Source organism: Hemicordylus capensis, chromosome 6 (assembly GCF_027244095.1).
Source record: "Hemicordylus capensis ecotype Gifberg chromosome 6, rHemCap1.1.pri, whole genome shotgun sequence".
In the NCBI taxonomy this organism is placed as follows: Eukaryota; Metazoa; Chordata; class Lepidosauria; order Squamata; family Cordylidae; genus Hemicordylus; species Hemicordylus capensis.
The window spans coordinates 37,197,291-37,212,912 of NC_069662.1; the positions used below are offsets into that span (position 1 = coordinate 37,197,291).

A 15,622-nucleotide genomic window follows, 5' to 3' on the forward strand; every position below is an offset into this window, starting at 1 on the left:
AGAGAGAACTGCCGGCCGGCCAACCAATCACCTCTCGATTTGCGCGGTGACGCAATGTGCGTGCGTGGGTGCGGGAGGGGCCGACGTGCAGGCGGGGCGCCGTCGCCTTGGCCACTCCTCGCCTCTTTTTTTTTTTCCGCCTAGGCTGAACCAGCCAGGCGGCTGAAAAGGAACGAAGCAGGCGAGGAGCCGGGCCTGGCGCGGTGCGAAGGGGTAGGTCTCGGCGCCCCCCTCCCCAGCGCCCTCCCCTCCCCCCTCGGTGGAGGCCGCCGCGGCGCAGCGGGGGCGCGAAGGGTGCCGCTGCCGCCTGGGCCTGAAACAAGATGGCGGCCCCGGGCGAGTACTTCAGTGTGGGCAGCCAGGTGTCGTGCCGGACTTGCCAGGAGCAGCGGCTGCAAGGCGAGGTGGTGGCCTTCGACTACCCCAGCAAGATGCTGGCGCTCAGTATCCTTGGCAGAGGAGAGGGCAGGGGAGGGCCTGATGGGCAAGGGCGGACTGCGAGGCCGGGCCTCTAAGCGGGAAGGGGGGATCTGGTCTTTCGGGAAGGGCGCACGTGAGCCGCCTGGCCTCCTGCTCCGGCCTCGCTCGGTGGCTGGCGGAAACTTTTGAGTAGCTGAGACGGGCTGGGAAAGGGAAGAGCTGTGGGGTGGGGACGAGGGAAAGCCGGCGGCATGGTTTTGAGGGAACTGATTAGGAGGGATGCTAGACTGGATCGGGAGGGTAGCTTTTTTCCGGGCTTGGAGGGGATTTCTTGGTCTGCTTTGGACTAATGTGATTTGTAGCCACGGTGGGCGGAAGCATGGAACCGGAGGCAAATCTGTTCCTAAAAGGGGATGATTGGGAAGGTGGCTCGAGGCGTGATATCTAGGAAAGAGAAACTTGAATAGAGGAAGGAATTGGTTGGGATGTTTATAGGCCAGTGTGAAGATGAAAGCATAAAAAGTGTCTCTTGGGCTCTGTAGTGGGAAAAAGACTGAAGCAGGTTTGGAGAGATTGGGATCTTCAGGGTGAGCAGAAAAAAAATACTTTGGAGGTGGGAAGAGTGAAGAACCAGGGGCAGTTCAGGCAAAAGAGAGGTTTTAGGTTAAACTTGACTTATGCTGAAATAATTTCTCTGTGAGGGGTGGGAAGGCTTCTGAACTTGACTTGGGGTTAGTTCGTCTAGGCATGTGCATCCCTTGATTTCTCAGCCCTTGAAGCTAACTGAATGGGTGCACTGGCCTTGTTGAAAAATAGTGCATTTGTGAGTATGTGAACAACCTCTTTAGTGAATTAATTAATGCAAACAGGTTGTTGTGTTGTGTGTTGCTCTCATTGAATGATGATCATGTATTTGCATTTTTCCCAAGGGGAAAAAAATTCCTAGAATCTGTATTGAGCACTTCCAGGCAGGTATGAATGTGGAACCTAATAGGACTTGGACTATAGTAACCAACAAATATGCATGCTGGAACTAAGAGAAGGATTTGGAGGAGCTGATTTTATCTAGGCTTGAAGAGATGGGGTCAGAAATCCAACATCTTGGTGCTGGAGGATTTCTCTGTATCTGAAAAGTGAGGATGCTCCCAGTGTTACCAAAACAAGATAACATGTTTTGGTAACATGCTTTTGCAGTTACTCCCTCAGCTTCTCTGAGGGAGGCCAGAATGCCTTCTTGTCTTAAGGAGACTACAAGCCGACCCCGCACAGAGCATATGTGCGCTCTTTGGGGCTGGCTACCTCTCCTCCCCCCCCCCGTCTCTGGCGGGGCCGAGTGCAGCCGCCGCCAGAGCGGGCCGAGTGCCAGTCTTTGCAGCAGGCCACTTCTCCCCCCACCCGCAGTATCAGGGCCTGCCACCACTGCCGCCTCCTCGCCCGGTCCTCCTCCTCGCCTCGCCTCCTTGCCCCTCGCACCACCCATCGCAGCCAGGACGGGCCTGCCAATTGTTTTTTCTCCTGGGTGCGCCAGCCAATCAGGCGCCTCCACAGCCCAGTCAATCAGCTGGGCTGCCGGGATGCATTTTCCCTGGCACACCCAGGAGAAATATATATATAGATTATTAGACCTTATTGGAAGAAACCTGCATTGGATCCCTTAAAGTTAGCTAATTACAGACCTGTTTCCAATCTTCCATGGTTGGACAAGGTGATTGAGAGGGTGGTGGCCTCTTGGCTCCAGGCAGTTTTAGATTATGCAGAGTATCTAGCCCTATTTCATACCGGCTTTCAAGTGGGTTATGGGATTGTGACTGCCTTGGTTGGCCTGATGGATGATCTCCAGTTGGCTACTGACAGAGGGAATGTGTGGTGATCCTTTTGGATCTCTCTGCAGCGTTCAATACCATTGGCCATGGTATCTTTCTGGGTCGCCTGAGGGAGGTGGGATTGGGTGGCATTTAGGGTGATTCCATTCCTACCGCTCTGGTAGATTCTAGATGGTGTTGCTTGCAGAGCAGAAGTCTCCAAAGTGAGAACTATAATATGGAGTTTCAAAAGGAAACCATGGAACTGCTGGGAGAGATCATCAGGAGATTTGGTGCAGGTTGTTATGGGTGCTGATGACACCCAGATCTATTTCTCCATATCGACCTCATCAGGAAATGGTATAACTTCCCTAAATGCATGCCTGGAGGTGGTAATAGATAACAAATTGAATTTGACAGTTAAACTGGATGAGAGATAAACAAATGAACTTGAATCCAAATAAGATGGACACCACCTTAAGTAGCGCAGCGGGAAAATGCTTGACTAACAAGCAGAAGGTTGCCTGTTCGAATCCCCGCTGGTATGTTTCCCAGATCTATATTGGGCAGCAGCAATATAGGAAGATGCTGAAAGGCATACTGCATGAGAGGAGGCAATGGTCAACTCCTCCTGTACTTTACCAAAGAAAACCACAAGGCTCTGTGGGCGCCAGGAGTCTAAATTGACTTGCCCACACACTTTACCTTTACAGGTGGAGGGTTGGGACCTGAAAGATGGTTTAGATCTGCCTGTTTTGGATGGAGTTATATTACTCTAAAAGATCAGGTACATTGCTTGGGAGTGCTTCTGGATCCAAAACTCTGGTTTTTCAGGTTGAGCCAGGAGCGCTTTTTATCAGCTTCGGCTGATACATCAGCTATACACCCATTTTTAGAGGTAAATTACCTTAAAACAGTGTTGCATATGCTGGTAACCTCTAGGTTCAACTACTGTAATGCACTCTATGTGGGGCTACCGTTACCCTTGGAAACTAAACTGATACAGAATGCAGCAGCCAGACTGGTCTCGGAGGCAACTCGAAGTGACATGATTCTGAAAGAACTGTACTGGCTGCTAATATGTTTCCTAGCAAAATACAAAGTGCTGGTTATTATCTATAAAGCCTTTAATGGCTTGTGTCCAGGGTACTTAAGAGAGCACCTTTGTCATGAACCAAACCACCCTATGGTCCGGTTACAGTTGCCATTGGCTTGCTTGTTTGGTGGTGACTTGGGACGGAGCCTTCTCTGTGGTTGCCCTGGGGCTCTGGAATATGCTACCTGTCAAAATAAGAGCATCTCCATCTCTGATTGCTTTTAGAAAGATCCTCAAGTCACACCTATTTTTTCAGGCTTTTAACTTAAATTAATTTTACGCTATTTAATTGTTTTTATCCTATATTATCATATTTATATACTGCCTAATGTGTATCTCTAGGCGTTGTGCAGTGTGAGATTCCAGGTGGCTTCTTCCTCTGCTCTGGCAGTAAAGGAGTGTAACTGGTCTAGTAGCATAGGGAGTACTTCCTTATATGCTAGAGGTTCATTGTGTATTTTTGTGGATCCATGCAGCCTTGAAGAGTGACAACATGCTTCTGTCTTTTACTTACTGGCACCAGTGTTAGCCACAGTTAATGTTAATGCCAACATACTACTTGACTGTATTTAAGCCAAGGAGAATTTTTCAGTGAGGGGATGGGAAGGGGTGCATGCAATGGCCCCATCCATGTCTGCACTGAACCCATGTCTTGCTGCTTGAAATAGCTCCTAAAGGCAGGATACAAAGGCATATTGGGTTTGGAATAGCAAGGGTCCCACGGTACTTCAGTTTCTGTGGGTCCCATTTGCAAGAATCTGTTGCTTTGCAAGTTATCACTTAAGCTATCCTATGGGTTTATTGCCTCATATAGTTGGTGCTGAAAGTCCAGATAATGTTTGCATAGGAATAAGGGAGCTGCCTTATTCCAAGTCAGACCATTGGTCCATGTAGCTGTCTGGCAGCCAAACTCCCAAGGTTTCAGGCTGAAATCTTTCTCAGCTCTACCAAGAGATGCCAAGAACTGAACCTGGGACATTTCTGCATGAGCTATGGCTCCATCCCATCCATTGTCCTGTCCTTTCGGACAGCTCTGTTCTGCTGCTAAAAGTTGGGTAACATGCATATCCTGGGTTACTTGGAAGCAGCCTTGATAAATCTGAGCAACCTGTACCCATATATATTTGATCCTATTTAAGGGCCCTCATGTACTGAAATATGTCAGGGCAGTTTTTTTGGGGATGGGGGAAGACTGTCAAGTCACGGGAAGAACTATTAATTGTCACCAACTCTTGGCTACCTAAAGGTGCTCAGTACATTAAGATGTTTGGATCCCTCCTGTTCCAAAGCTTGGTTTTGTTTTTGTATTGGAATTCCTGGAGAGTAGCATGGTTGTGTGCTTGGAGGGAACTGCCCCTTCACTGCTCCTTCTGTTCATGTATGTGTGTCTGTTCATAGTAACAGCATGTCTGTTACAGCATGTTACACATGCTGCAGAAGTCAAGGTTTGTTTTTCTTACAGTGCAGTACTTGTAACCACAGTCAACCCTTCCTGTAGGGTATTGAACCACAAATTTCAATCACGAACCCAATATGGGAACTGCAGGCATTCTAGGGAGGTAATCTTGTCAATTGTGCACTACATGTGAACAAACTCTTTCTTCCAACGATACTCTTACACATATTTTTTTCCTCTTGTAAATGTTGAATGAAACTTTGTGGATTTGTTTCCTTAATATTTTCCTCCAGAATGCCCTTCTTCAAGTGGCAAACCTAACCATGCAGATATCTTGCTTATAAACTTACAGTACGTTTCAGAAGTGGAAATAATTAATGATCGCACAGAAACGCCCCCACCTCTAGCTTCACTCAATGTTAGCAAGGTAAGGATATTTTGTTAAGAACAGTTTTCCTGTCCGTGAGACTCTTAGGCCAACAGTGATATTAGTAGCACAAAGATTTTTCTTGCTTTGTGTCCTTTTAATGAAGTGTGTAGTTTTGTGAATTTCAACCTGATGCTATTAGTTGTGTTGTAGTCCTTTTGGCTTCTACTCTTGTTAGTCCTTGTGCCACTGCGCATGTATGCACGTGCGCACACACCGGCTGTACTACAAGATGAGATTTTATGTAATGTATTCCTTGTTCGCCCTCGCGAAAGCTTGTTATCCTTCAAATGATCAGTTTCCCCTGACGCCACAATTCAGACTTTCAAAATTGGCTGGTCTGTCATTGACTACAGTGCCAACACAATTTAAATATATTCCTCTTAAATGATATACTTATTTAGCAATTGTTTCCAAATTTAACGTGTGCATTCCAGTTAAGATACAGGGTTGTTATCTGCTCAATTACAGCTGACATAAAGTTTGACATATAGGTCCAACCCCACACTTAAAGAGCTTTTGTGACTGCTTTTCTGCTTGTTCCCCTTTAATGTTTCTTTCTCTCCAGGTAACCCATTACATCTCTTGGAAAGCCTTAACTGTAATGGGTGCAGGAATAGTTGTGTGAAAGGAGTTATAAGAGTCATGGAGAGAAAGATGGAATTGATTTAGAAATCTAAAGTTCCCCATTCCCTACCTTTTTGCCTTGTATATAAAAGACTAGAAGAGGAGGTTCCCCCTCCCACAACCACCACACAAACCTAGCAAATTGCCCCTCTATATACAATTGTTTGAAAGGCTATGAGCATCATGACGGTAGAACTATACTTAAAAGCAAAGTGATCTAGCCTTGCTGTAAAAGTGGCACCATCATGCAGGTAGAAAGTTAGAAAATAAAACTGGGTGCTCATATCTTAGGAGCATCATCAGCTGCCTATACCAAGCCAGACCATTGGTCCGTCTAGCTCATTATTATCTACACTGACAGGCAGCAGCTCTCCAAAGTTATGGGCATGAATTGATCCCAGCCCTACCTGGAGATGCCAGGGAGTGAACCTGGGACCTTGTGTGTGCATGCAAGCATGCAGATACTCTTCCGCTGAGCTATGGCTACATATCTTACAGCACTCGCGTGTAGTTTTCCATCCAAATGCAAACCAGGGGGGAGCATGCCTGGCAAAGGGGACAGTAGCGTGCTACCACAAGACCAGCTCTCCTCCCTTGCTGAAATACTAGGTACTATAATAGCTTATTGCTTTCCACACTTTTGCATGCACACTTGTATGTGTATGCACACTTCTGTGTAATTGTAATTACACTATGTAATGTAATGTTATTACGCTATGTGTAATTGTTTGCACACTTTTGCATACAATTGGCAAAGCCTGTGCATGGAAAGGCTCCTCTTCCGGCCCCACAGAGACCTCACTCCCTGAAGATCATACTCCTGTTAAATAAGTCTCTTCTCTTCCCTTCCCTCCCTTGCCCACAAATACCTGCATCATTCTCCAGAGTTGTCTTTGCTACTTAAGCTATTTTGAACAACCAGATATAGAAATGTATAGATTTTCTGTACGCTGAATTTAACCCTTGTGGAATAATAAGCTATTAAATCAGTGGAGTCAGACAGCAAAGGCTGCAATTGCTATACCATCTTCCCTTCTAGGGAGTTTGTGATGGCAGTTGTCTCCTAAATTTTGAGGGCCATCCATCCACTCCTTAGTTACACTAGGATGTGGTAGTGGGAGTATCTTGGAGATCAGTCCCCTTGCTCCAACCATTGCTTTCCACCACTTGATGGTTACCTCAGCTAGCTGGAGGGCTTCAGTTGAGATGGGGTTTTGTTGCATCACCCATCATTTACAAATTTACAAACAGAAGCCTGTTTAGGGATTGGAGTCACTGCTGCTGTTTGTGGTCCAAGATTAATATCTCTGCATCTCTTATGCTTCCTGTTCCAGCTTGCGAACAAAGCACGGATGGAGAAGGAAGAAAAGCTGAGCCAGGCATATGCAATTAGTGCTGGGGTCTCTTTGGAAGGACAGCAGCTCTTCCAGACTATACACAAGACGTAAGTAATAGGAATGGGAAGAAGAATGTGGGGCTGGAAAGCAACTGGGGGAGGGGGAGGTCACCATACCCCATTGCTGAACACAAACTGCTGCCCTGTGCAGCTTTTCCTTAATCTATCAAATATTTTATAAATTACTTGAAAACCTGGAACTTGGAAGCAGCACGATACTCTCTGTCACATCCTCATGGCTGTTCAAAGCAGAATAAACTGGCAAATAAATGCATAATTTATTCAGAGTGAAAACACCTTGGTTTACTATAATGTAGAATATGGTTACTTTTTAGTGCAGAATATATATGATCTGGATGGAGCATGTGTCTTGCGTTTGGCAGTAAGACAAAGGAGGACACTTGAAAACACAGAAGTGTGTTCTAGAGAGAATAATAACTGCACGGTGACTTGGCCAGCTAAACCCATGTTGTTACAGGGTGATGTGAATTTCGCTTTACAAAGCATCTAGTTTTTCAACCCATGTAAATGAAGGATATATCAAATATACTTACTTTATGTGACTTCTGCTGTATGAGTCACCCAATAAAACCTTAATCAGCAGTGGAGAAACTCCCCAGTTATATACTTTTCATTATACAAACTATAATGGCTACGAATGAAAATTCTAATTGTACACACTTAAAATGAGTGTACATATACAAAACTTTGAAAATATACAAAACATAAATACAAGTGATATATGGGAAATAAAAAGTAGGCTATAGAGTCCTGGATATGACAAAACTATTAATGTCATTCCATTTATTTTTATGTACTTAATTTCCAAGTTTTATAGTATCTTGTTTCAGCTTTGTTTAAAATAAAATTCAATGCTGTGACAAACACATTAATCCAATCAGCTGTGGGTTCTGGGAGACATAGCGTCCCACTAAAGTCCTGACAGGAGACTAGTCTGGTATCCTGTGTTTGATTCCTCCTTAGTCATGGGATGATCATTCAGTTTCTTCTTCCAGTAGTTGGGCACTAGCTTTTTACTTGAAATAAGTTTACATAGATGGATGGTGGACTGTCTTCAAGTAAATGGATAGCTTTGAGTACTGGCAGAAAACCCCCTCAGTAAATTGAGTGTTGATGACCACTGACTAATATTGTGGACCAACAATTACTAGATACCCTGTTTCCCTGAAAGTAAGACCTACCCCGAAAGTAAGACCTAGCAGTAATTTCTGATGTACCGCTAATTGCCCTAGTGCATTTTGGGGGGCTAAAATTAATATAAGACACTGTCTTATTTTCGGGGAAACACGGTAAGTAATTTCATGACTAAGGAATAGCTGAGACGGGTTATGGGACCTCCCATCAACGTTCTAAAGCTGGCACTCTAGCATGCCTTTAAAAGAACTCTGATTTGTGCAGCCATTGGAAATCTGTTCCTTGCTGTCTGAATATGGTACTTAGATGTTGCCATCAGTTGATTTCAGGACTACAAAGGACCATGGGAGAGGATGTGGCCTTTCAAGTATACTGGGTCCAGGTTCTGATTGGGGTTTACGTCGGGGTCTCTTCAAAATCTGCATTTGTGCCACCTTTTCTTGGCCTTACTTTAGCCTTATTTCTTCAGGATCTTAACCTGTTCCATCTGCTCTGTTTATCACATCTCTCACCTTCCTCTGCTTCTGAGTAGTGTCCCTGACACTGCTGATGCTCTGCAGTGCTAAATAGCATCAGTAATGTTGAAGACAGTGGTTGGGGGTTTGCGGGGAGCTCGCAAGGTGACTGGGATGAAAAACAAGCAGCTGTTTCCTGCACTGCTCTTGCTTGCGCAGTTAGTCAGAGCTCCATGAGGTTTTTTGTTAAACCACTGACTCCTGTGTTGCATCTTTCAGCATTAAAGATTGTAAATGGCAAGAGAAGAATATAGTTGTGATGGAAGAAGTTGTCATTGCCCCTCCATACCAAGTGGAAAACTGTAAAGGCAAAGAGGGGAGTGCCCTCAGTCATGTACGCAAAATAGTAAGTAAACCAGAGCCTTGGGATTGATTGGTGGGAGGAGATGTGCTCAAAAGCCTGCCAAACAAGCACGACCAACCTCAAGTCATATGTCCGTCCAAACTGTTGAGAGCCATTTCTGTTTGCCTTAGATGTTCACTGCTTGGCTAAACTCTTGTCTTGTCAAAGCAGTTGTTGTTTCTTTGGACCAATGGGATGTGACTTAAAAGAGCATTCAAGTGATGGCCCTGTCTATAAAACAGAATGGAACTTCCTAGTGAAATAAGAGCCTCCCCATCTCTGACAACTTTTTAAAAGTCTTTAAAGACACATCAGTTCACCCAGGCTTTTAATTGATATTGTTTTGGTGGTGGTCATTGTTTTTAGAATATTGTTTTAAAATTTTAAATTGTATTTTAAATTTCTTGCTTTTAAATTTTTGTTTTTGTTTTTAATTAATGTTTTATTTTTTAATCTTGTAAACCGCACAGAGACGTAAGTTCTCGGTTGCTGAGGCCAGGGACATCTCATGGGTTATCCTCTCTCAAGAGCTCCAGGCAGGACAGAAAGTAAATAGTTAAAAAACTAAGCCACACCCACTAGAGCCTGAGGGGGATAACCCCACCCAGTTCTTTCTGTCCTCTATCCTATTTACCGTCCCAAAAAGGGACGGTTCAAGGAGAGCTGTTTTAGACTTAAAATTTTTTGAACAGATGGGTCCACAGAACTCATTTCCAGATGGAAACTCTAAGAGCAGTTTCAGAGGCACTCTTTCATCTGGATGTGCTCGCGTCCATAGATATAAGGGAGGCCTGCCTGCATCTTCCTATACACCCGGAAAGCAGGCAGTACCTTCGGTTTAGATATGCTGGAAGGCATTTTCAATACAGCAGCCCCTCATGTCTCCACAAAGTTGTTGGCACCACTGGTGGCGCAACTCTGTCAGAAAGGGATAGTCAATTGTTGCTGCAGGCGAGATCTCTCCCAGAGGCAGAACAGGACTTGGTCCTTAACTATCGCAACACTCGAACCATGGTTTCATCATAAATGGAGAAAAGAGTCAATTGACGCCATGCCACAGGCTGCGCCATTTGTGGGTAATCATAGTTACCTTAGTGGACCGCCTCTTGCTTCCACCAGACAGGTTACAGACTATCCAGACAGAGGTTCACCTGGTCCTGGCGAATCCAAGAGTTCCTCTGGCTTCCTTGTCAAGACTGCTGAGCTTGATGGTGGCCGCACCAGACTCAGTTCCGTGGGCTTGAATTCATCTGCACGACCTCCAGTGGTTTCTCCTACCCCACCAGAAGGCAATCGTAAGGAAGTGTAGACTGCTTATAAAGTTGCCACCAGACCTGCATCACTCTCTCCGCTGGTGGATCAACTCCAACAACCTGAATTGGGAAAATACCTTCTTGGACCCACAGATGTTCATCAGAACAACAGACCCAAGTTGACAGGGGCTGGGGAGCCCACTGCCTCAACCAGTTGGCGCAGCAGCTATGGAACACGGAGGAGCGTTCTCACAACATAAATTGGAGGGAACTCCATGCAATTTGCCTAGCGCTACTAGCATTCCAGGAGATCATCCAAGGCACTGAAGTATTTGTAAAGACTGACAATACGACGGCAAAGGCATATGTAAACAAGCAATGGGGGTCCAGGTCATCTCACCAGGAGGCTGTCCTTCTGCTGTCTTGGGCAGAGAGCAACCTTCCTTCCCTGATGGCACACCACATCAAGGGAGAGCTGAACCTGTTTGCAGACTGGTTAAGCTGGGCTGACATCCAACTGGGGGACTGGGCTCTAAATCCATCAGTTTTCACCCAGATAACAGAGAAGATGGGCATGCCCGAGGTAGACCTCTTCATGACTCCGAAGAATGCACAATCCCCAGCGTTTATGCCTAGATTTCCATGCAGGGAGGCGATGGCAGTGGATGCCCTATCCAGTCTATGGCCAGACGCTTTCCTTTATATGTATCCTCTGACACCTCTGTTGGCCAGAGTCCTGCAATGGATGTGTCTTCGAGCAAGAGTACTCTTAGTGGCACCATTCTGGCCCAGGAGACCCTGGTTTCCAGAGCTCCTCCATCTGGCGGTGGAGCCACCTTGGGAGTTGCCTCAGACCCCGGACCTGCTCCATCAGGGTCCAGTTTTACACCCAGATCCATGTTGGTTTCAGCTCATCGTTTGGAAACTGAGTGCCGAGTCCTGAGCCAACATGGCTACTCGGAGGGAGTTCTCAGCACTATGCTGGCGTCGTAAAGTCCATCGACAGAGAGAATTTATCAATATACATTGGGAGCACTCCTTCGCTGGATGTCTCGCAACTCCGTTCCGAAGGGCACGGCTAAGTTATATCATCTCCTGCTCTTCTTGCAAGAAGGGTTCAAGAAGGGACTATGTCCGAATACCCTGCAACGGCAGGCATTGCCGTTGATGGAGTTGCTCTCAGTAGAAAAGACAAAATGTCTCAGTCACATCCTCACCAGCGTAGTTTCTTTGAGGTGCCTCGCTGATGTCACCTCCAACAGTGCATACGTTACCCTCTTGGGAACTACATACTGTCCTCAAGGCATTGCAAGCTCACTCCTTGGAGCCTTTGGCAGCTATTCTGATCAGGATCTTACAGTTTAAATTGGCCTTTTTGGTGGCCATCACTTCAGCAAGGCTCTTCTCGGTGCTGCAGGTGCTGTCTGTAAAACAAGTCATATTGTATATTTCAGAAAGAGGCCATCAGGCTCATTCCAGACCCCTTCATGAGGCCAAAGGTGGTGTCCCCCTTCCACCCATCGCAAGATGGGTTCCTACCTTCATTTTGCCCCAAACCCGTCCATCCTATGGAGCGGAAATGGCACAAGTTGGACGTTAAGCGATGTCTTAAGGTCTATATTAGACGCTCAGCCTCATTCAGATTGTCGGACGCTCTGTTTGCATTCCATGGGGGTCCCAGATTCCTCGACCAGGATTGCAACGTGGATTATAGCGTGTATATCGATGGCCTACGAGGTTCAGAAGTTGAGGCCACAAACGCATCTCTTTGCACATTCTACTAGAGCAGCAGCAGCATCAGTGGCGTTTTCCACTAATGCACTGGTTGAAGAGATCTGCAAGGCGGCCACCTGGGCATCGCCTTCCACTTTCACCAAACTTTACAAGATCGAGGATTTCGCGTCTGCCCGGGCAACCCTTGGCAGATGGATCTTGCAACAAGTTCTTCCTCGCTAGTAGACCAGAGTGCTCCCACCCGAGTTGGACAGCTGTGGTATGTCCCATGAGATGTCCCTGGCCTCAGCAACCGAGAACGGAGCATTGGTTTCACTTACCGTGAAGGCTTCTTCTGGTTGCTGGGGCCAGGGACATCTCGGCCCACCCAGTTGTGATTTTGCGCTCTGGTCTACTTTTGTTGAAATGGTGGAGACTGACATTTAGTTTCTACAGTTGGTTGCTACACTCTGTTATTCTGGAATGTTTAAAACTGTTTATTCCTACCTGCTGTTTTCTACTGTTTTGTATTGCCTTTGTCCTCTTATGTCTCGGCCCGAAAGAACTGGGTGGGGTTATCCCCCTCAGGCTCTAGTGGGTGTGGCTTAGTTTTTTAACTATTTACTTTCTGTCCTGCCTGGAGCTCTTGAGAGAGGATAACCCATGAGATGTCCCTGGCCCCAGCAACCAGAAGAAGCCTTCACGGTAAGTGAAACCAATGCTCCGTTTTGGGCAGTATAAAAATATGTTAGATAAATAAATAATACTGCAATGGCGCAGCTTAAACATGTACACTTCTGGTATTCCTCATCAGTATGTTTCCTTAAAATACAAAAGAATGTGTTAGCATCCTTGTAGCTGTTGCCTGTGCATACTCCCTCTCTTCCTCCCCCACAGCAAAAAAACAAAAACGCCACTTCAACATGGAGGTAGATGGTGCGAAGAAGCCACGTAAATTGTGTAGTGTGGGCTTGGGTTAAAAGCTTTGTTGAGCCTGATGTACGCTATAGGTCACCCATTGTCCATCCTTCTCTTTAAAATAGCTTTGACTCTGCTTGCTGTAATTCACCAGATATCCATTGTAGACTGCCCTGTCAACCCTCTTTTGTTGCAGCCTATAATTCATTTGTGTTTATCACACGTCAGCCATCAAGTTCCTAGTGTGCATGAATGGCCTTGCGGAGTACCCACAGCACTAACTCCCTTGCATCCCTCTTCTCCCCCATCCAGGTCGAGAAACACTTTAGAGATGTTGAAAGCCAAAAGGTGATGCAGCGTTCACCAGTCCAGCCAACACAGAAGGAAAGCGCCCTCTCATCCTGAGTCCTGCCTGCCCTTCCTGGTTGCGACAGATTGCTCCTGCAGGGGGTGGGGGTGGGGGGGAACCCTTCGAACACGCAGCAGCAGCAGCAGATGACAGACTTCTTCAAAAAGAGGTCGGGGGAGGGCAGGGGGGTTCCACTTCTATTTTGTGGTGGTCCTGTAATGATGGGACCCACAGCTTCCGAACTTTAGACTTCAAAAACAAGAGAATAATTTAAACACTCATTCATTACTTGACTAACAGACTCTTCCTTTTTGCCCACCAGGTTTCCCCCTAGAGCAGTCAGCTGTCTTGTCTTTGAGTTTTTCTCCCTCCCAGAAGTTTTTTTAGCTTTACTGAAATTGATTCCAAACCACCCCCTTTTTCCTCCTGTACCATAGGAGAATTCAGCTCCCCAGCATCCTATCAAAAACAAAATAGAGAAAAGAGTATAACATGCTGACTGTGGTAATATAATTGGGGACCTTAAATGTGTGACTGGCTGTTTTTGGTTTTGGTTTGCACAGGGCAAGGCTTGAATTAGCCTTATTTTTCTTATCTCAAAATATATATATAATAAATATATATATAAAATGTCCTTTAAATATTTTCTGCTCCTTGCAGTACTCTGAACTGGGATCATGGCAAAAAGACACATAATGAACAAACCTTCTGCAGTTAGTGTTATGTATAACTCTAGTGGTCAGACCTACTGAAACTGGGTTTGGTGGTGGGCCATACCTGGGGAACAGGACATAACTCGAGTTGCAGACTTCCACCTCATGTTTTCTTCACAACTAGGGCTTGTATGTAGGCTTCCAGAAATCTGAGCTCTGGTAGTATCTCGGGATTGGCACTGCTCCTGCCTCTCACCTTACAGTAATATTGGAGCCGTTTTGCTTTCCCCAAAGGGCTGGAAGACTGATGATAATGTCCTCAATTCATGTACAACTCTGTTCAGGTAGCTTGGGCAGAGCATAAGTAATGATGCTTTTGACCCTTTGTGACCCAATCTGGGGTCAGTGGGGGACATGAAGGGGCTTGTTTAGGTACACCCATGGCTGTGCTCAGCCCCAATCTATTACACTGGCCCTCTCTCCTCCCACCCCACTGTTTGTTCGTACAGCAAGAAGAATAACCTCACTATACGTATTTCTCCATGAATAAACTATTGGAGAGGAGGTGGTATGATAGATGACCCTCACTTGGAATGTTTGCTACATTGCTCCTTTTCTTCAGCAGTGTAAGTGAATCTCCTTGCAATCAAATGGGCCACTTCTCCACCTGAATAAAATGTGACTCAAGCAGGCATGGCATGTGCCATTTGAATCCTTCCAGTAGTACACAGCTGTGACTCGAGTCATTTGAAGTGCCACTGTTATTTAAAATGGCAGTTTGCGATTACTCTTCTATAGTGATAAGTGGCATAGCAGTCATTGTTTGGAGGATTCAAATATGGTGCTGTGCTACTGCTCTTTAGTGGAGGGAGAATCCCCCCCTCTTTCTGCGGTAATATTACTTGCAGACTACTGCTCACTCTCCAGGAAGCTTTGCCCATGTCTGAAATTCTATTGCATGTGTTTAGACCATATTGCTGTTGCTTGTCAACCTTAATCTCAAAAATCATAGCCAGGGGTGTGGCTTCAGTTTTATTGCATTTTTCTGATGAGCATCTCCAAGGCTGTCTCCTCTCTCCATCCTCTCTAAACAGCATTGCCTTAGAAATATATTGTGGGGAATCAATGAAGTAGGTTTTGACTCAAAGAAAGAAAAGGTGAGGTTACAAAGCATTTTTTTTTTTTTGCCATGATCTCTTCTCCCCTCCCCCTTTTTTTTAAACAAATGGATCAAAATTTAAATAATTCAAGCCCTGCCTTTCAGAATGGAGGGAAATTTTTTTTTAGTATTGTCTAGCAAAACCAATAAAAACCCAAGATTTTTTTAACCATCAAACAGACACTTGTATTGGTGGGTTTGTGTCTTTAAATGCAATGAGTACAGGGCTATACTTTGTGGGAGAAGGGATTGCATTTGGTGCTGAGAATCATGGGAATAGAACATGATGCTTGGCTGATGTGTTGCTGGATACATGACCTGCAAGCTCAGGCTGACATAGTGGAGTCTGTATAGTGCAGGGGGACTGTGCATTGCTTGGTGCAGTCTTCTACATCAGGTC

At 45.7% G+C, this 15,622-nt stretch overlaps 1 protein-coding gene across 1 annotated transcript; it reads left to right on the plus strand.

Moving 5' to 3' along the window:
• Positions 1–53: 53 nt before the first annotated feature.
• Positions 54–15,399, plus strand: LSM12 (LSM12 homolog). Its single transcript, XM_053263873.1, has 5 exons — positions 54–444; positions 5,008–5,141; positions 7,103–7,212; positions 9,054–9,180; positions 13,374–15,399. Exons 1-5 carry the CDS (start codon positions 324–326, stop codon positions 13,464–13,466), a joined length of 585 nt encoding a protein of 194 aa, XP_053119848.1. The 5' UTR covers positions 54–323; the 3' UTR covers positions 13,467–15,399.
• Positions 15,400–15,622: the final 223 nt, after the last annotated feature.